This window comes from Triturus cristatus, chromosome 4_1 (genome assembly GCF_964204655.1).
Source record: "Triturus cristatus chromosome 4_1, aTriCri1.1, whole genome shotgun sequence".
Classification (NCBI taxonomy): domain Eukaryota; kingdom Metazoa; phylum Chordata; class Amphibia; order Caudata; family Salamandridae; genus Triturus; species Triturus cristatus.
The window spans coordinates 468,677,504-468,698,190 of NC_140585.1; the positions used below are offsets into that span (position 1 = coordinate 468,677,504).

The 20,687-nt window shown below is 46.2% G+C and overlaps 1 protein-coding gene across 5 annotated transcripts in view; it reads right to left on the reverse strand.

The window, feature by feature from the left end:
• Positions 1 to 661: 661 nt before the first annotated feature.
• Positions 662 to 20,687, reverse strand: part of LMO3 (LIM domain only 3) — a 106,280-nt gene continuing 86,254 nt past the window's right edge. For all 5 annotated transcript variants that reach the window (XM_085652671.1, XM_085652673.1, XM_085652672.1 and 2 more), the window contains exon 4: positions 662 to 1,337. In XM_085652671.1, coding sequence (XP_085508797.1) covers positions 1,232 to 1,337 — 106 coding nt within the window. In that variant the 3' untranslated portion in view covers positions 662 to 1,231. The remainder of the gene's footprint in view (positions 1,338 to 20,687) is intronic.

Here is a 20,687-nt window from a genome sequence, read left to right on the forward strand (position 1 = left end):
CCGGTTTACATGGAAATCGCAAAAAAAGCTGAATTACCCATAACCAGTCCCAAGACTGAACTGGAATACACAAGAGATTCAGCAACAAAAGCTTCTATTCAGTGTACCAAGATTTCCTGACCAGAAGTCTGGGGTCAAACTCCAGTTGTTAACAGAAAATGCCTTTGAGATCCAGAACTGGAGTATTGACTAACAGATCCCCTTTGCCAGGTTTGGGACCAGTAACCTGGGGGAAAACTGGACTAGTGTGCCAAGAGGACCTGCATAGGCTGTGCTCCAAAGAAGAGAGCGGACAAGCTGCTCCGGAGGGGCATTTGAGGCATCCTTATACAGAGTGAAAGAATGAAAGATTGAAACACACACACCCTGCAAGATCTATCCTAAGTATTCCCATTGATAGCCTCACAAAGGACCATAGGCTAATGCACTTTACTGCAACAGACTGAGCCAAGATTTCTATAGTTACTGTTTTTCATTGCTTCTACTTCCATCTACTAAGTTACCTTTTACAGAGGACAATTTCAATTTCTCCTGGTGAAATTGAATCCAGTTGCCACAATTTCAAATAACGTGGCATCACGTAGAGTGAAATGTGCGATTTAGTGCAGAATACAGAAAACCACATTCCTTTGAGCAAGATAAAACAGATTCGGACTCCAAGTTTTTATGTAATGGAAAAGAAATTTAATAGATTTCATAGTAGATAATTTATAGCTTTATGGTTTGGTATAATTGACAGGATTTGCTCTTCATTTTTTTTACTAGAAAGTTACAGCTCATTTAAAATAGCTGGTAGATACAGAAAGCATAAATATACAATAGTTTTAAACACTGATTGTACTAAATGCAACAATACAAAGAAGCAACCAAGAGCACAAACTGTAATACAATAAAACTGTATTAAATTTGCGCTTTAAATATTACAATACATTATTTACAATAGTAGTCCAAAATAAACATCTCATGCCAAATGACACATACAAATTAAACAAAAGCAGGCAAAAGAAAAAAAAAACAGAAATCGTCAGCATTATGTACAGTACCCTTAAGAAATATTCATTTCCCAACTTGGGCAATGTAACTACATCGATTCAGTCCACCTTTGTCTCACGCGTTTCTCATGGCTCCCCATCTACGCCGTTCTGTAAATTCTCGTCTCAATTCTTATGTACATGTTGAGCAAAAAGATAAAGGATGTAGTGCTTCATTTTCTTTTCGATGCACGCCGGTGTCAGCGAACTTGGGGTGCGTAGCCTTCTTTCATTAACCCTTCTTCATAGTCTGTCTGGCAAAGGATCATGTTGTTCTTCAGGAAAAATTTGTCACCGACACAAAACCTAAAGCAAAAATAATGACAGCAATCAACATGGATGAAGGAAATGGGTAGTTAATACCAGTCATTTTAGCAATGCATCATATATGTTGTGGAATAGGAAAACTGTTCAAAGTCTCATCTCTTTTCGCAGAGTCAAACACCATTGCTGTTCTCCGCATTGCAAACTAAGCAATATGTACTAACAGTAGGAAAGTGAATACCGGATTGCACTATTTTTTATTAGTTTTCCTCAAAATTCGTTCGGTTCAATTGTTCGCTCAGCTTTTGCGAAATCAGGCTGAATTAAGTGAGGTACTTGCACGGTAAATATTTAGCAACCACCAAATGGCAATTTCAGCTTTAGTTTCTGTTCCGAATGTAATTCTGGAAACACTGCAAGGGCTACATTGCAATTGTATAAGAAACAGAATAATTCCGATCACTAGAAAACACCCTTTAGTTAAAAAGCCATCATTCAGCACAGAGAGTGAGAGAAAGGGTTTCATTTATTCTGTGCCTCTATATCTTTTATGTGAGGCATCACAGTTTTCATAACACTAGAAATGCACAAAAAAACTTCGAGGAGAAAACTTGGTAATTTCCTAACGTGGCACATTCCTGGAAATCCTTGAGAATTTGACTTTCAGGGGGTTTCCAATTAAAAGAAAACAACCGCAAGTAAAAACCTTAACAAGATGGTGTGGTTATAGTAAATTAGTACTTAGTTATTTAATATTGTACTTAAGAAAGCATTGGGTCTAATAGAATAGCATTCTGTGTCCTTTGCAACTACCGTTCGGGCACTGATGGTGGAGGGAGAGGGGGCTGAAGAAGAAAAAAAAAACATACGGTCTAGATTGTTCGGGGTAGATTTAAGAGAACTAGGAATGTGAATTGCTGTGTATGAGAATATAATTGTAACACTTTAACCTTCAAACGGTGCAGTCTGTTGTAGTTAACCCAGTGCAACTGCACAATTACGCTGGTTGACCGGGATGACCTTCGGGAGGGGGTGCCTCTTCATCAGGCAGTCAATTTCTAATGACATTCAACACAAAGTCTCCTTCTGAATTGTCAGATTAAATTGTGGATTCAAAGCAGCCCCTTTAATGTTTTGTGAAGCTGGGGGTTTTAAATGAGGAGCAGTTGGGCTGATTTACATTTGTAAAGATTGGAATGCCAGACAAACACCGAAACCATTTATTTTCCAACTGGGTAGTTTTGGAAATGTATCCTTATTTTATCTCGATGAAAGAGAAATATGGTGTAATAACGTGAATTGAAAGGCGTTAGGTTTTGCTCTAAAATGGAAATTGTTCCATTTAACCATGGAATTTCTTTTTGCTCAGGATTACTGCATGCTGAGGTCCTTGATTGAAAATGCAGATTGTGCTACGATCTTAAATATCAGGGTTACGTGGGTTGGTTTGCAATTAAGAAAAAAAGAAAGAAATCGCGACACCAACTACACATCTTGTGATCAGTACCATTATCGGTTAGGGCCTTATGCAGTGCCAAATGAGAGTAATTTTAATTCATGCACTGGATAGGAAAGCAATGCATCCCCATGAAGGAGTAAGCTAAAGCAAGTTGCGTGCTCTAGCACCCTAATTGCAGTAACACTCACTTAACTCAAAAGGAAACTTGCTCGTAGCAGTAAGCGAATTTACATGTCAAGACTTGACTGGAGCTTTGCCTAGGAGCACAAGAGGGGAGGACAACCAAAAGAGAATCCCCAGATAGCTGGATAGTAAGATACTGATTTTCTTTTCAAAAATTAGTATTCTCATTTGCATGTATACATTTATTTGTATAGTACAGATGCAAGTGATTGGAGGTGTGGCTGAGCTCTGAGAATTGGACTATTACTCCACTGTGATGCATTGTTCTTCAAAGATGTGGACCTTCAGTGGTTTCCTAAATTAAAGCAGAGTTGGTGCCGTTCCGATGAATAGAGTGATGTCTTTCCAGATTCCAGATGCCTAAATGGACCATGATCCATGGATATAGGAGAAATTGGGACCCTGTAGACATCATACTTTGCCTTTAACCTGTCCAGGGTGCCCAAGGAATATATCATTTTGAAAACTAAGGGAACACCCGGAGACATTTTAACATTTTCTTTTTGTGGTCCAGATTGTGTGATCCTTCACAACAAAGTGCTTGCCCCAACAGTTCAGTTGAGCCAGTCAGGGATTCTTCACAGTACCAAGCGAGGACTAAATTTTATGTGCCATGCTTCATCGTTATGTGGGAGAGGGTCCATAGACAAACGAATCAAAAATAAAATAAAAACAAACACCACAGGAGTATTCCCTTTATCAGTGGGGTTAGAATGATAGTGTAGTTGGAAACCTCCCTTTTAATATACTGGTAATAAACCCCATGGAACTGAAGTATCCCTCCTGAAAACCCCTCCTCACTCTCTCCTTTTGATTAAATGGAGGAGCTGGCGGTCTTCATTTTCTTTTTCTATGCCCTCCATGTCCAGTATGGTGGTGTCCTAGATGAGGGTGTGCCTGGAGCCAACGGAGGGGGGGACAGGTTTTTCAGTCCGATATGCACTGGAACAGGTCCTAAATGGATTTGTAGATACTGAAGGAAGGTTGAAGATGGTGTGAGCCAGCATGGGAGCTACTTGGGTGCAATATGGAGGGGGTGATATGGCCAATGTTCCTGGGGGCTTTTAAGAGGCTTTCTGACCATGTAGGATGCCTTGAAGGGTGGCCAGGATGGAGACCAGGAGGATGTGGAGCAGGGTATTACCAGCATTCAGATTCAAGAATACGAGTGCCTGAACAGTACTTAAATTGCGTCTGGGAAGAACCATTTTTTAAAGACATGGTTTGAGTCTGTCTTGGTTATGTGCAGCTTAAGGGTGAGCTCAGCATCCAGGGTTAATCGGAGCAATGTAGCATAGGGTCAAAGTTAAGCTTGAGAGAAAGTTAAATTAGATCTGCCAAATTGGTGTAAATATTTTGTTTTACAATTGTTACACAAAATTCCTGAAATTAGATTACACCACTTTGTATATTTAGTTTCCATGTGTAGTAAAACATTACAGTGAAACATCATTTGTTATACAAATTTATTGCAAACACCTGTGAACAGTAGAGCGCAAGAGGCTATTCTTCACAGTGCTTTTGTAAAGAGGCTTCCTCGTGCCAAAAAACGATGCAAGGATGCATTTTGCACTAAAATATTGTGTGAAATGACAGACTTTAATTTCACGTAATTTTGTGTAATTTTGCATAGGTGTGCAAAAATTTCAGAATTGCACACCAACAAAATGAAACGAATTTCACACACTCCTAGTCAGAGTTGTGGTTAAATCCGTCCAGGTTTATATCATTTACCCAGGTTTACACTAGTAGTTGCTTGTTCTCGGAAAATAGCAGGAATTCGGTTTTGTTGTAGTGAAGCTTCGGGTAAGAGCTGGCCATCCATGGCGGGAAGAGATGTAGGCAGTGCTTTAAGGTTTTGAATGTCAGGATCAAAGTGGATTAGGTTACTTTGAGGTGGTTGCCAGTAGGAAGTGTGCCAAGGGGCCACAAATTGTAGTATGTATGCCGATTCCTGTGACAAGTATTTATAAATCTTACAGATGAACATCCTTTTTGAGCTACACAAACATCGTGTTATTAATCTTGCATTACCCTCAGCCTAGCAAAATACAATGGCTGTAAGGCAGAATGTGAGGTTGGAAACAGGTAGTGAAAGCTTGTGTTACCCGTTTGAGAATTTCAAGCCAAGGAGTCGTAATAGGGTTGCCCTTGCTTAATAAACAGCAATGTAATACAGATACATTAAAAATAAACATTCTACACTGCAACAACACTGCAAGAATGCTCCTGAGATTTTGTAGCCCACATTTACCAATATCTACCAAGCCATCATTAAACCCTGAAGTAACGGTATCCTCCTGCTTCACTTTCACTGCTACAATTACATGCACCTCTTTCAAAGCTCTGGAAACTTTACATGTGCAAAACCTGGCTCTCAAAGTTGTGATGCGAAATCCTGATAGGATTAATGCTCATGTCTTTTTTAGAGGCAATCCTGGCCCTCTCGAACACAAAATCATCATCATCATCGCTCCACTTTAAACCAAAAATGTTAGTCAATTAGTGGCCTATTTCCAACATCCCCTTAATAAGCAAAACTATGGAAAGGAAGGTGAGGACAGTTTCAATAGTATATGAAATTTGACCACGTTCTCCATGACCATCAATCCAAATACCCACCCGAAAGGGGTATCGAAATAGTAAAGCCTCTTCACCAATATTAAAGGCTTTACTATCTGGAAGAGGACAATAAAGTGGCCCTTATACATCCTGATGTCACTGTCAGCCACATTTTACTGTTAAAATGATTTGAGAATTGGACAGACAGATTTAAAAGTACAGTGGGGCAAATCATTTTTCAACAACTGCAGTTGAGAACTGCTACTGTCAAATTGTTTGTTCAAATGCCCAGTGTCTTGTGGCACATGGCACACTTGAAGGATTTTTCCATCTAGAAGGTTATTATTTATTAGGTATGAAGGCTCCCAGAAACAACTTTAGGAACAATTCCAGGTAAGCGCCCAAATGTATGCCGAAAATGCACAGATGCACTTTGGCTTGGAAAAAGATCCAGAGTCTCCACCTAACATTACTTCATGATTGTGTATTCCACTAGATAGAGGACAGCACTGGCTCCCTGTCGACAAAGGAATCTCCTTCAAGCTCCTGATCCACGCACACAAGGTACTCCACAAGACCAGCCCAGCCTCATCTCAACAGCCAACTCTCTTTCTACGTACCCAACAGGAAACTCCGCTCCGCAGACCTCTCCCTGGCTACCGCTCTACGCATCCGTAGAACCACAGCCGGATGCAAATCCTTCTCCCACCGCGCCGCCAAGACCTGGAACACCCTCCCCCTCATCCTACGACAAATCGAAGACCTTCAGGAGACAACTCGAGACCGGGCTGTTCGACCAGTAGCAACAGGACCCCCTTCCTCCCCTCCCTTCAGCGCCTTGAAACCCTTGCGGGTATTTAGTGCGCTTTACAAATTGATTGATTGATTGACAGCTCCAGGAAGGAAAAGCGTGTCTTAACCTCAAAAAGCAGGGTCACTTGAAACTCGGCCTTACATCCCCCATTACCTTAAGAGACCAAAACAAAATGTGAAGTTGAGGAACGATTCACTTACTGGGCAAAGTTCCTCAACACCATTAAAATAAATACCACTTTACTATGTTCTAAACAAAGACCTACAATCTAGGTCTTCACTTTAAGAAAGATGGCAGATCGTTATGCGTACAAAGACCTAGACTCTAGAAAAACCCTAGCCAGCAATCTAAAGCCAAAGACGATTGCTGAAAACATAACTATTCAGGTTTGTTTGAGAGGACAAACTTTCCTTTCCAATTAGAAGATTACATTGCTACCTCTCCTCCCAATTTCTCATCTGAAGCAATAATAAAGTTACAAGGCTTTGCAAAACTCCTTTAAAACAAACAAAAAAAATAATAAAGGAGCTTACATTTCAGGACAAACTGGTGAAGATTTAAAATAACCTTACTCAAACTACTTTATCCTAATCACAGCAGCCACTGTCACCCCTTTATATAACCCTATGATAACATTTTCTTCAATCAGGTCAACCTACACTGGTTAGCAGTCACATTTTAAATACAATACAAGGCACTCAGGTTAGTTGGCAAGGAATTCTAGGCCACCACTCCTGCATTAGCATCCTTGGGATCACCCACTGCCTGCGGACCAACACTCTTTGATTACATTCAGAAAACCTGAGCCAGTGATCACACATCCGAAGGACCTACTCTGCTTCTGACCCACGCACTTCATTGCTTCAATATGCACTTTACTGAGCAAGAGGTAACCTTTCACCACCTACTAAAATACAGTAGTTGCCAGAAGGCAGTTGGACATTGAGACCAAGCTTGAACAACTCCGGTAATGCACCCTCGTCTTAACAATATACTTCTGTGAGAGGTTTCTGACTGTACATTCTCCCCTTTCACCAGGAAACATTTAGGAATAGCTTTCATAAACACAGTTTGAAAATCTTCAAAAGTCGCAATGCACAAAATACCCTAGAACTGCAAGATTTCAGAAAACAACAAAAAGTCAGTTTTCCAAACGAGCTTAGATGCTTTATAGAATTAATTCAAAGTGCTTTATTTGTGCAGGAGGTTATACTATTGTATATAATTTATATTAAAATAGATATAAAGGAGACTCCTCTACATTCTTCTGAAGGTACTTCAGAAGGGCTAGACTCCATTTGAATTGCTTAAATTGAACATCTAGAGCTCGATGAAGATGACTACAATGTTTCACCTATATGATTTTTTTGTCTGAAAATGCTGTATAACTATCATTTGAGAATATGTGGAAAGGAATACAATTTGTTTAAAAAAAAAAAATAAACATCTAGAGCAAACAATTCTACTCGGAGGGGCATGTCATAGAAATTCTACAGTCCATGCAATGGAGCATTTTGAGAATGCGTTAAAAATAACGTGTGCCTAGCTGACAAGGTTAGGCTGGGTTGTAAATTCTTATACAAATTTTTCAAGGTCCTTAAATGCTCACACATTGTTTCTTGGAATTAACTGTACTGTATTATGTTTAATAAGGCTTTTTAAGGTTTTAATTTGGCTTGTATATATATATATTTTTATCTTGTATGATTATGACATATATATATATATATATATATATATATATATATATATATATATATATATATATATATATATATATATTTGAATAAAGATTAATTGAAATAAAAAAAATATCAATGTTTTACAGGATATACGGCCTCTGGACTACAGAGTTACCTTGAAATTGAATGATCTGGCCCAGGTCCCAAGTGAGAGTAGTTTGAAAACTAAGGTCTGGTTCAGAAGACCTTTCCTTCAGTACTAAAACTGAAGATGTGACTAATAGATTTGATCTAAAATCCATAACCTGCAATAGGTTCTCAATTTGTTAGCAGAAAGAGTACAGTTTGAAATAATGACTCTAGAAATCATTCATGCTGGACTACTGCAATGGTCTTCCATCTACCTGTCCACCGCCAAAAAAATGCCGAATCCTCTTCACCAAGGGACACCACATCTAGCAACAGGTGTCAGCATATCTTGCAATTCTGGCAGACCTTCACATTTTGTTTTGACTGGTGCACCACTGACGTACTGTACATGAATCATTACTTGGCATTGGTCTCACTAGAAAGAGTACTCAATTTAAGCAACCCATAGCTATGCTATAGCTATGCTCATTGAATGAGGACTTCAACTAGGTCTGAACATTATAAGTTGTGAAAAGGAGGCTATGCTTACGCAGTTCTCATTGAGATGATTGCATCACATTTCATGAGCGATTAAAGTGAGTCTTTTACAAGGAAGTTAAATTGCTGGATCTTGAGCTCACATTTAATTGTGATCTTGACATATCTTTGGGCTCATAGCAGTGCCAAAAAGTCTCCAGTGGCAAGAGCACTTCATGGAAGAAAATTCACTGGGGACCATTAGGCACAAAAGCAGTTCTTGGTGCCTTTCAACCATTGTGACATTACTCAACTGAACTATCAAAAAACATTGTACCTTGGTTTGAGTTGAGAACAGTAAGGGATTGTGGAAAGGATTGTGAAAAGGACTGTAAGGAGAGCACTTAATACACATTCAAGCTTACATTAAGTACGAGCAAAAAGATGATGCCCCTTTGATTTTATTGGAGCCACTTAAAACTCCTTTTAGAAAACATCCACGCACACAGAACTCCTCGGCCCACCTGATCCACGACATCCCTCGACACAACACATCACACCCCACTTGAGAGACCTGCACTGGCTGCCCATCAACAAGAGGATCACCTTCAAGCTCCTCACCCACGCTCACAAGGCACTCCACGACACCGGAGCTGCATACCTCAACAGACGACTCACCTTCCACACCCCGAACCGCCAGCTCCGCGCTGCCGACCACGCCCTCGCCACCACCCCCTGCATCCGAAGAGCAATCTCTGGCAGCAGATCGTTCTCCTACCTCACCACCAAGACCTGGAACACCCTCCCCATCCTCCTACAGCAGACCCAAGACCTACTAACCTTCAGGAGGCTACTCAAGACCTGGCTGTTCGAGCAGTAGCAGCACCCCCCCCTAGCGCCTTGAGACCCTCACGGGTGAGTAGCGCGCTCTACAAATTCATTGATTGATTGATACCCATTTACAATTCTATAGGTCTCATCTAATATTTATGTAGCATCGCATGTTAATTGTTTACATGGAAGGTACACTCATTTGCACCAGAAGAATAATGAAAATCAAAGTAAAAAACATTATGTACTTGTGGGTGGGGTGTGTAAATAAGTTAACTTTCACTAGATTTGCGGACCGCTCATGCACCAGGTTAGCTAAATGCTCCATTGTGGACTGCAGCAGAGTGGAGAGCAATCGAAATATACACACCAAGATATTGATGGCAGATACAAGGCATCAAGCCATTTAGTTGGCTTAAAAAAAATATATATATATATCACTGCTGCCCTCGCCGAGAGGAACCCTGACGTCTAAGGCTGAAGCGGTGAGGGGACCAGAGGAGGCACTTTGTATAAGCAAGCAGGAAAATTTGGTTTTGTACAGCACTGTGTGACACCCTGCACCCTCGCAAAACCACTCGGTATAACATACACCCCAATGTACTATCTACCTGGTTTCACCACATTGGATTCTGGGTCCGGTAGTTCACATGAGCACCGTGAACTAGAACAGGTGAGCGAACATTTGGAGGCAGAGCGGACTTACATTGTTAAAAAGGAGGCAGGACTAACAGTCATCTTGTGGCAAACCTCTTGGATACATGTCTGAATATATATTATCTACTGGCGGTCGCCAGTAGATAGTTATAGTTGGGACCTATTTTCCATAGGAAATCCGCAACATTCTATTCCCAATAATTGACGCCGGTTGACGAATCCTCACGAAAATTTCCAAACTTTTGGCCAGCCCCGCTCCTACCCTGAAAGTTTTGGGGTGTTTCGTCAAGCGGGGGCCGAGAAAAAAGGGGGGGTCCCAAAACGCATTTTCCCCATGCAATTTCCCATAGGATCTGTTGTCGAAGCTACAGCCCAAAACGCTGAACGGAATGACACCAAATTTGGCAAAGAGGTAGTCCTCAGTTCAGACTCGTGCCTTTTGCATAAATGGTGTGAATCCGTTCAGTAGTTCCGAAGAAAATTAGAGTTAAAAGTACATAAATATCTATGGCCAGGGAGGATCCGCGGACCCTACACGCACCGTAAGCGCACCCTCCCCGAACCGAGCGTGCACCCTCCCGATCGCGCGCTGAATGCTAATTGGCTGTCGAGTGTCTCTCAACATTCGAAACCAGGAACTGTTGGCAGCCATTTTCTGCCTCGGTAGAAGCGAGGCTGAAGAAGCAAGGGGAGTAAGTGTGTAAAACATATAAAGGGGGCAGATTGGAAATACTGTGACCCTCTAGAGGTGTTTAGGGGCTCCCAGAAGGACCCCCTGGGGCCCCCTTTAAAAATAAAAAATGCGAAATGCACGCACGGTGCGCGCATCCTATTGCGTTGGGTGTGCAGATCCACAGAATTTTTTTTTTTTTTTAAAAAGACAAGAAATCATTGGTTGTACGACTACTTTGTACACTGAAAGGTAGGGTGTATATTTCTGTTTTTTAAAGGTATGATTCTTATTGGTTAACAAAAACAGATTGTAAGGAACATTATATATGATTAGCGGATATGTTGAAAAGTGAAGCACACTTCCTCTCTTGTTTAGCAACATTGTGTGCTGAACTTCTGACCTGTGTGCTCAGTGCAGTGTTCCATGACCTGTTTCTATGGTAACAGGCAGAAGGCAGATTGGGGAAGGGTTGAAATGTATTTCACTTGGAAAGGGTTGAAATGTTTAACCAATAGAAATGTGTGTTTGCTTTTGAGTTTGTGTGAAGGATTGTGATTTGATGTTTACATGTATATGTGTGGAAAATGAAAGGGAAACTTTTCCATTCTTTGTTTTTGCTGAGAGGTGCACAGTGCAGAGATTCTGTAAAAGAAAATATGGTGAGTGACTGATATACTTCTTAATCTACAAAACAACTTGAAAGATGAGTTATTTAATTGTGAGGGGATGTATGTAGACTATTTTGATTTTAATCGGACTAATGTATTTCTCCTGCTAAAGTGTAGGGAGTACTTTTTTTTCTCTACAATCTTATTGACAGTGTGTGTGCATGTAGAAACCATTCTGTGATAAGCATTTGTGTTTGCAGACAGATAACTGTGCTGTTTTTATATTTTGGTAGAATTAGAAACCAGTCATTGTTAATGAATTTGTGAAATGAGTTATGTTATGTTTCTGTACTAAAATGTAGTACTTCAAGATGAAGAAATGTGTTTTGGTATAGTGCAAGGGATAGTGTTGTTTGTCTAGAATCACACAGTGAGTATGTGTGCATTTGGGAACCACTGTGAGAGAAGCATTTGGTAACATCGTGTATTTTTTAGCAGAAAACTCTTTTAAAACCGGTCATGTTGTCAAGTTCTAGTAGCATTAGAAGCTAGTCTTTGCTTATGCATTGATAAAATGAGTCAGGGTTTGACACTAAGGTGCAGTACCATGTACTATTCTCTTCACTGTGGCAGAACTGAAAATTTAAAAGTTTTACCCAAGCACTGTCCTAGAAGTAGTCTGATGATTTAGTCAGTCCAAGTACCAAACCGACTGCTTCAAATGTCTATGCAGTATGCATGTAGTGTTCTAACATACCATACACTTGTCTTTTACACCTTCAATTCCCTAGTCAGTATCCATACACTTCCAGGAACACACTGTCACTCCATTTGCAGTCCTCTAGTGACCCATTCAGCACCATGTACTAATCCATTCACTGTGCCAAAACCCAAACACTTATAAATTCACCAAGACACTCTCTTTCCAGTACTCTAATGATTCAGTCAATGCCTAAGTATTCATGCACTGAGCCAGGCCTTAGCACATGGACTTCTTCAAACCCCTGTCCACTATGTATGCAGTCTTCTAACCACCTAGACACTTGTCTTTCACACTTTCAATTTCCTAGTCAGTATCCATACAGTCCAGCAAACATCCTGTCACTGCCTTTGCACTCCTCTAGTGACCCATTCAGTACCAAGTACTAATCCATTCTCTGTGCGAAAAGTCTACCACTTATAAATTCACCTAGGCACTCTCCTTGCAGTACTCTAATCATTCAGTTAGTACCCAAGTAGTCATGCAGTGAGCCAGGCCTTAGCACATGGACTGCTTTAAATGCCTATCCAGTATGGACACAGTCCTCTAACCACCTACAGAGTTGTCTTTCACACCTTCAATTCCCTAATTAGTATTCATACACTTCTAGCAAACACCCTGTCACTCACCCAGTGTGTCTCCTTATAGTACTGTAATCATTTAGTCAGTTAGCATGTAGTGATTTAGTGAGGTAGGCTTTAGGGCATGAACTGCTTCAAAGTAGTATGCACTATGCATGTAGTGTTTTAACCATCGTCACACTTGTGGTTCAGGGCTATAGTTTCTTAGTCAGTAGTTATATAAAATGTGTTTGTACAGTAATGGAATAGTATACATTTGAAAGTTATTAATATACATTTATTTGTGATTCTTTTTTACAGATACAGAACAGGAGTGTTTCTCATCTGTTTGCACTCTTCTCGTGCAAGATTGTTTGGATGAAGGGTCCTTAGGTGTTTCATCATACTTGCTGTGCCGCACAAGTTTTTTTTGTTAGGATCCCCTCGTAACAGAACTCTTTTGAAAATCTTGCGTGTGAGAAAGGTGGCATTGGTCTTTGTTTGCCCCTCGAGAAAAGTAGAAAATTTCCACATCACTGAAGGAAAACGTTGTGGGCGTGGTGCATCCTCCAAAAATTCATCTTTAGATTCGGTGAATATTTTAAAGCGACATCATTTACAGTTTTTTAAGTTAAAGTTAAAACATTTTGTTAGCTGTGTGCATTTTATATATCTGTGATTTGTATCATTTTTTTTTGAGAATAGCATGTTGGTTTTCTTTTTTTATGTTTAAAACGTTTTTATTGAAACAAAACAAACCATGGGGGAGGTGGGTAGGAGGTTAGGGTACATTGATTACAATCAAAGAAAAAAGGTGCAACTCAAGAGGGTTGGCGATGGATAGCTCGATGGGCCAGGGGAAAGGCACAGTAAATGAAAGGCTAGAAATGCAAACTGTGGAATCCCTGCGTGCATATCCAACACCCCAAATCTGAGCAATGAAAGCCAGCAGCAACTCGACAAAGCACAATCCACCCCCCCCCATCCCCCCAGTAAAGAAAGGAAGGAAGAAAAAACAATACCCCACCCCCCCGTCCTATGGTCCCGCATCAGATTAGTCCTCACCAAGAAGCCCCGCACCCCCTCCCCCCCCCGAGGCCTCTGTCTCACATGTGATCTAGTCCGCCGGGATCACCGGCGGCGTCAGCCTGAGAAGCCTAAGATACCTCGGACAGGTGAGCTCCCGGAATTCGGTGGACAGCAGTGCTAGAAAGGGTTGCCACAGCTCTTCAAATTGGTCTATTTCCCCCGCCACCGTGAGCGACAACTTCTCCATTCCCAGCACATGCCAAAGCCTATGCAACCAACCCGTGATGGAGGGGACAGTGTTGGTGCACCAGTGGATAAGGATGTTCTGGACCGCAGACCCCAGCGCAATCGCGATCTGCCTACCCCTGCGGGACTTCAGTGGGTACATTAGGTCATTGGGGAGGCCCAGCAGAACATACGCCGGGAAGCGCGGCAGCTCTATCTCAAAGTGCTTATCCACCTCGTCCAAAACTTCCTTCCAGTAAGCGGTCAGCACGGGGCAATCCCAAAGAATGTGTGAGAGGGTACCCTCCTGCCCGCAGCCCCGCCAGCACCCCTTGTCAGTGTATTTATGCATTTCATACAGTCGCTCCGGGGTGTAATACCAATAAGTGGACACCTTAGTGAAGGTCTCCGTAAGGCCCGTGTGATATGCAGAGTGCCGCGCCCGATACGCAATTTTGTCCCATTCCTTGTGGCTGAGTGTCCTACCCAATTCCCTGTGCCAGCGCTCCCTCCCCGGGTTGCAATAGTGAAACGGCGGGGGTTGTAGGTACTTGTACAGATCGGTAATTATCTTAGCGTCGGAGGTCCGGTTAGCCAGCCACCTCTCATACGGTGTAATTTGACGAGCAGCGGTGTCACGCACCTGGGGCTGGAGGGCCCAATGCCGAACATGCATGTAGCGCAATCTGTCCAGCTCCGTCAGGCCGAACTCCTGGCGGAGTTGCTGAAACGGAATCACTCCCTCCGGGCCATAGATCTGGAAGAGCGCCCTGCAGCCCGCCTGCACCCAATGGGAGAAAACTCCCGGCTCCATCCCTGGGGAGAAGTCCGGGTTGCCCGCTATGGGTGTGAACGGCGAAGGGAAGGTGGTGAGACCCCGAGCCTCACAGACTGCGTCCCACACCCGTAGGGGGACCCGCGTAATAAAAGAAGCATAAAGGTTAGGGGGGCGGTGCGCGCGGCGCAAGAATGGAACCTCTTGTAAAGTGCGGCCCGCCACTGCCTGGTCTTGAAAGAGCCAGTGTTTGTCGGACTCCCACCTGCTCCACTCCACCAAATATCGCAGCTGTGCCGCCTGAAAGTACTTACGGAGGTCCGGAATACCGAGGCCCCCCGCCTCCGGAGCAAGCGTGGAGAGGACCCTCTTCATTCGTGGCTTGCGGCCCTGCCAGACAAAGCGGGAGATGTCAGCCTGCATTTGTCGTATCCAGCCCACCGGGGGCTGGAGAGGGAGGGCCTGGAAAAGATACAGTATCTGGGGCAACACCGTCATCTTAACCGCCGCGATTCGCCCCAGCCAGGACAGTAGGCCTTTGCTCCAGCGACCAAGCTCCTCCTTGATCTTCCTGCTGAGGGAGGCATAGTTAGCCGTGACCATCTCAGGTAATGTGGGCGCCAGCAGAATCCCCAGGTATGGCACCGTGGAGGAGGACCACTGCATGGGGAAGAGTCGCTGAAGGTCCCTCCTGGTGTCCGCAGCCAGGGACACGTCTAACGCCACCGACTTGCTCATATTCATTTTGAAGCCGGCCACACAGGCAAAGGCATCTAGTTCCTGGAGGCAAGCAGGCAGCGACCTCCTAGGGTCGTCCAAGGTCAACAGGACATCGTCCGCGTAGAGACTGACAGTGTGGACATACTGGCCCATCCGGACCCCAACCGCATCCGGGTTATCGCGAATCCTCTGAGCAAACGGCTCCATGTAGAGGGCAAACAAGAGCGGCGAGAGGGGGCAGCCCTGCCTTGTGCCGCGTTCGATGGCAAATCCACCGGAGCTACACCCGTTGACCCGCACCGACGCTGAAGGATGCTTATAACAGTTGAATACCATGGTGCGGAACTTATCCCCGATTCCCAATTTCTTGAGAACCAGCTCGAGATACGGCCAGTGAACTCTGTCGAAGGCCTTCTCCGCATCGACGGACAGCAACATCCGCTCCCCCGGGATCCGCGAGGCCTTCTCCAGAACATGCGCCACCCGCTTGGTATTGTCAACCGTCTGTCTGCCGGGTACAAAGCCAGCCTGGTCCGCCTCCACCAATCCGGGGAGGTGTGGACCCAGCCTGGACGCTAGAATCCCTGTATACAACTTGAGGTCGACATTTAAGAGCGAGATGGGTCGATACGAACCGCAGAGGGCCCGGTCCTTCCCAGGTTTCGGAATTACCGCGACCGTCGCCCTCAGGAGATCCGGTGGGATGGCTCCCGGTTCGGAAAAGGAATTAAATAGCCGAGTAAGGACAGGGGCCACAGCCGTGCAAAAAGTCTTATAAAACAAAGACGTGTACCCGTCCGGGCCCGGGGCCTTACCATGCTTCAGCCGCGCGATAGCGGAAATCACCTCCTCAACATGGATATCCCGCTCCAGGTGGTCCGCCTGAGCCGGATCCAGCACCGGAAGGGTCACCGACTCCAAATAGCCTTCGGCGTCCTGTGGCGAGGAGGGTTCCTCCGCATACAGCGCCTCGTAGAAGCCGCGGAAAGATTCCGCTACCTCTGCGTCTCCGGAGACGACCACCCCGTCCGTGCCCACCAGTTCCCTCACGACGCCACGCTGCTGCGTGACCCGGAGCCGGTGTGCTAGGAGCTTGCCACATTTGTCCCCCCCAGTGTAGAAGGCGTGTTTCAAGCGCAAGGCGGCATACTCCGCCCTATCAAGATCCAATGCCGACAGGAGCTTCCTCGCAGCCTTCAACTGCCTCCACACCCTTGGCGCCCCCGTACGGCGGTGGACCTGCTCAAGCTCCCGGACTTGAACGGTCAGCTCGTCCCTCTTCCGTTGCCGCTCCCTATTTTCGGCTGCGGAGATAGAGATAAATTCCCCCCGGAGGACTGCCTTCAATGCCGCCCACTGTGTCGCCTGCGAAGTGTCGGTGTTGCTATTGTGAGTTAGGTAGTCCTGTATGACCTCCCCAATGCGCTGCACTACAGACTTTTTGTGTAAAAGGGTATCCCGGAGGCGCCACACCCCCCGAGAGGGGGAGGCCGCCGGCCACTGGAAAACGCCGGTGACTGGTCAGACAAGGTCAGGACCCCGATGTCCGCCGCCGTGGCAGCGGCATGCATCGGTCCACTCACCAGAAGGTAGTCCAGCCGTGAGTAGGTTCGATGTGCGTGTGAAAAGTAAGAGTAGTCCCTATCCGTGGGGTGCATGGAGCGCCAAAGGTCGTGTAAGTCCATTTCCGCAATCCGGGCCTTCACAGCCTGGGACAGTTCCCCCGTCTGCGGGAAGCGCTGCGCCGATCTGTCCATCACAGAATCGAAGACAATATTAAGGTCTCCCCCCAGAATGACGTGGCGGTCGGGGGAAGCAGTGACATCCACCAACACGGAGTCTAGGAAACGCTCTTGGTGGTCGTTTGGGCTATAAACGGAGCCAACCGTAAACGCTATGCCTCCTAAGCGCATGCGATACGCAAGAAGCCTCCCCTTCTGTTCAGCACACTTATACAAAACCTCCCCCCTAAAGGAGCTCGCTAGAAGAATGGCTACCCCCGCCGTCTTGTTCGTTGCCGAGGAGAAGAACTGGGTAGGGAACTTAGCAGAGCGCAGCCTATGGCAATCCCGGGACAATAAGTGGGTCTCCTGTAAAAGGCAAATGTCCGCCTGCGTCCCCTCCAGCAAAGATAAGATCGCTCTGCGCTTCACGGGGTTATTCAGACCCTGAACATTAAGGGTCACTACCTTTAGGGCCGACATTCCTCTCGGGGATCGGGAGCGCCGTGCAATGGGCAGGGGCTCAGCGGGTGGGGCGCGCGAGGCAGCCGCGCAGGACAAGCTATAACAGACCAAGCGTGGGCACGGACAACGTCGGACGGGACCTCCCCAACCCCAGAACAACCCCTACACCCACCCAAAACACAACCCTGGCAACTAGCCAAACGCAAACTCAAACACCCCATTGTCCCAGTCAAGCCCCAAAACGGGCAAGTCCGTAGAAAGGAACGAAGTGGACGTCCAGCCACTCACCTCCAGCCCCTCCCCCTGACCCCCCCGCCCCGAACCCAGCATTTAAAGAAGCTAAAGGCATCTCCCCCCGGAGTGAGTGTTAGGCCATCAAGGCCACGCCGGTGGAGCCGGCCGAGTCCCTGGCCGCCGCCCTCAAAGCGTCGGCCATGTCCGCCCTGATGGTAGGGGAATCAGGACGCCCTGCGCTGGCCGCTGATCGTCGCCTCGCCGACCTCCGCCGGCTCCGTCTCTCCGAGGCCCTCCACGACCGTGTAGCTCCTTCCTCCTCTGCCGCCGTAAGCCCCAGGACTCCACAAATGTCCTGCAAGGAGCGTAGCTGGTGTAGCACCCCGTTCCATCGGAAGATCAGGCGGAAGGGATGACCCCAAGAGTACGGCGTCTCGTGCTCGCGCAAAAAGTCAGTGGCAATCCTGAAGGACCTGCGTTTCTGCAGCGTGATGGCGGAGAGGTCCTGGTAAAGCGCCACCGGCCGCTCCCGGAAAGTCAGGAGCTGTTTCCTGCGGGCCTCAGTCATGATGCGTTCCTTCAACGGGAAATCGGGCAGGAAGGCCAGAATGTCCGGTGGAGGTGCCGATGATTGGCGCTGCCGGCCAACCCTATGAGCCCTATCAATGCTAATGGGGAAGTCCGCAGCTTCCCCCAGGATCTCTCGGAACAGGTCCCGCAGGTAGCTCCCCAGATCGGACCCCTCGTCTGCAGTCGGCACACCACGCACTCGAATGTTGTTCCTCCGTGATCTGTTCTCAAGGTCCTCAGAGTGGGCCTGGAGCTCAACACACTGCTCCCGGAGGCGGAGAACGTCCTGTTGAAGATGGACCATCTCCTCCTCCCGGCGTTGGGCCTCCGTCTCCACCGTTTCAACGCGCTCGCCAAGGCCCTCCACTTCCCTGCGCACTTCCCGGACCTCGCTGGCCACCTCCCGCTTCAGTGTCTGGAAGTCCTCCCTGAGGGAGCTAAACAGTTCCTCCATAAAGGTCCTCGTGACGGGTGGCTCCCCCCCCAGTCACGTCCGCCGAGGCCCGGGAGGTCCCCGGCGAAGGCTGTGTTCTGTCCCGCAGTTGCTGGGCCCTGCCAAGCATGTCCGGCAGGGTGCGGTCCCCCTTCTTCGAGCCTCCTCTTCCAGACATCGCAAGCACTGCGGTCGGGCACTGGTCCAGCCGCCCCAGGGATGCCCAGCTGCTGGCAAGCACTCGACGTGGGTGTCCCCCCCACAAGCAGGGTCGCTGCGTCACAGGTGACAAGATGGCGGTCCAGCCCGGTCACCGCCAGCCGCGGGTGCCCATCCGAGACAGGAATGGAAGCTACAGTGGGGGCTCCTCATCAGCACATCCCTCAAAAAGTCAGCCCGGCAGCAGCGGCGGTCACATACATCCACCAGCAAGGGCTCCGGTGAAGGCCAACACCACTGATCCCACGGGGACAAGATGGCGGCAGGGCGAGGCAGGGCAGAGCGACCAGGCCCGGCGACACCACCGGGGCCCCCAAAACGCACAGCAATCAAATAGGTTCCACCGCCGGTTTCAGTCTGTCACACGCAGGGGCCCAGATGGTCCGACCCCAACAGAGAGTCCGCCGTACTTCGGCCAAGGGACAGGGGCCTACACAGTGCGAAGTGTCGCCGACACAGGTCTGAGTGCCAAAGCACCCGTCCGAAGTCTTCCGCACCGTCGGGTCCCCTCCCGCAGGGCTCCTTCACCCTCCGTCGAGCGACGGGCCAGATTCCCTCCAGATCACAACTTTCAGCACCAGGCCCAGCCGAGGCGCCCGGACAGCACTCCGATGCGCTCCGCCTCTCAGGCCCTCCTTCGCTCCTCGAGCTCGATCGGACTTTTTGGGGGCTTCCCCCGAGGCGATCAGAACCAAAACGGCAACAACGTGCGCACCAGGTGCTCCGCCACGCTCCTCTTCCACGCTGAGCCTCAGCGGGGGGAGAAAAGCATAAGAAAAGGGCTCAAGCTTGGCCGGGCCGGAGGAGCTACGGGAGGAAGCGTCCGCTCACCCCGCCATCTTGGCCACGCCCTGGTTTTCTTTTTAACAATCTTTGAGATTGTGTTTTTTTTGCCCGCTGTTAAGTGAGGAGTACGATTGAAATCATTATTTTTAGTGAAATTTAATATATTCTGAGAACAGCAAAAAAGGCAAACAAATTACTTTGTGGAAATTATGCTGTGTTGTAAAAAATGTATTACTACATGTTATAATTTTTTTCCTTTTCTTTCACAGATCCAAATTTTAAAATAAGCAATTTATATGAATTTATATTGGAATGAAAAACAGAAAAAAATGTATACCATTTTTTATTCCTATTACTGTGATGGTAAGTTTAACTAAGTCTCAATATGCAGAATGAGGAGGTCTGCAAAAAGCTACAAAGTTGAAACACGTTTCTAAAAACACTTTATGTAGTTTTTAAATCTGACCATAATCAGATATCATGTGACCTGCAAAAAAAAAGAGATTTGAGGGGTTCATAATATTTCCCATTTTAGCTATTGAAGGACCGCAATTCTGTCAATCATTCTTCTTTGAACATCTTTGCAGACAAAACTCTGTGCTTACCTTCTATCATTCGCAAGGAAATGTAAAAACTGAAATATGTCACTTTTTGTAACATAGTTATTTTGCAAGATACTCTTTCATATTTACAAAGAGAGGAAAAGGCACTCTGAACACTTTTTATACTCCATGTAAATACAACCTCATCATGCACACCACTTTGTGTTGAAAGGGTGTTCTATAAGTGTTGTTGTGCATGATTGCACTTAATACTCATA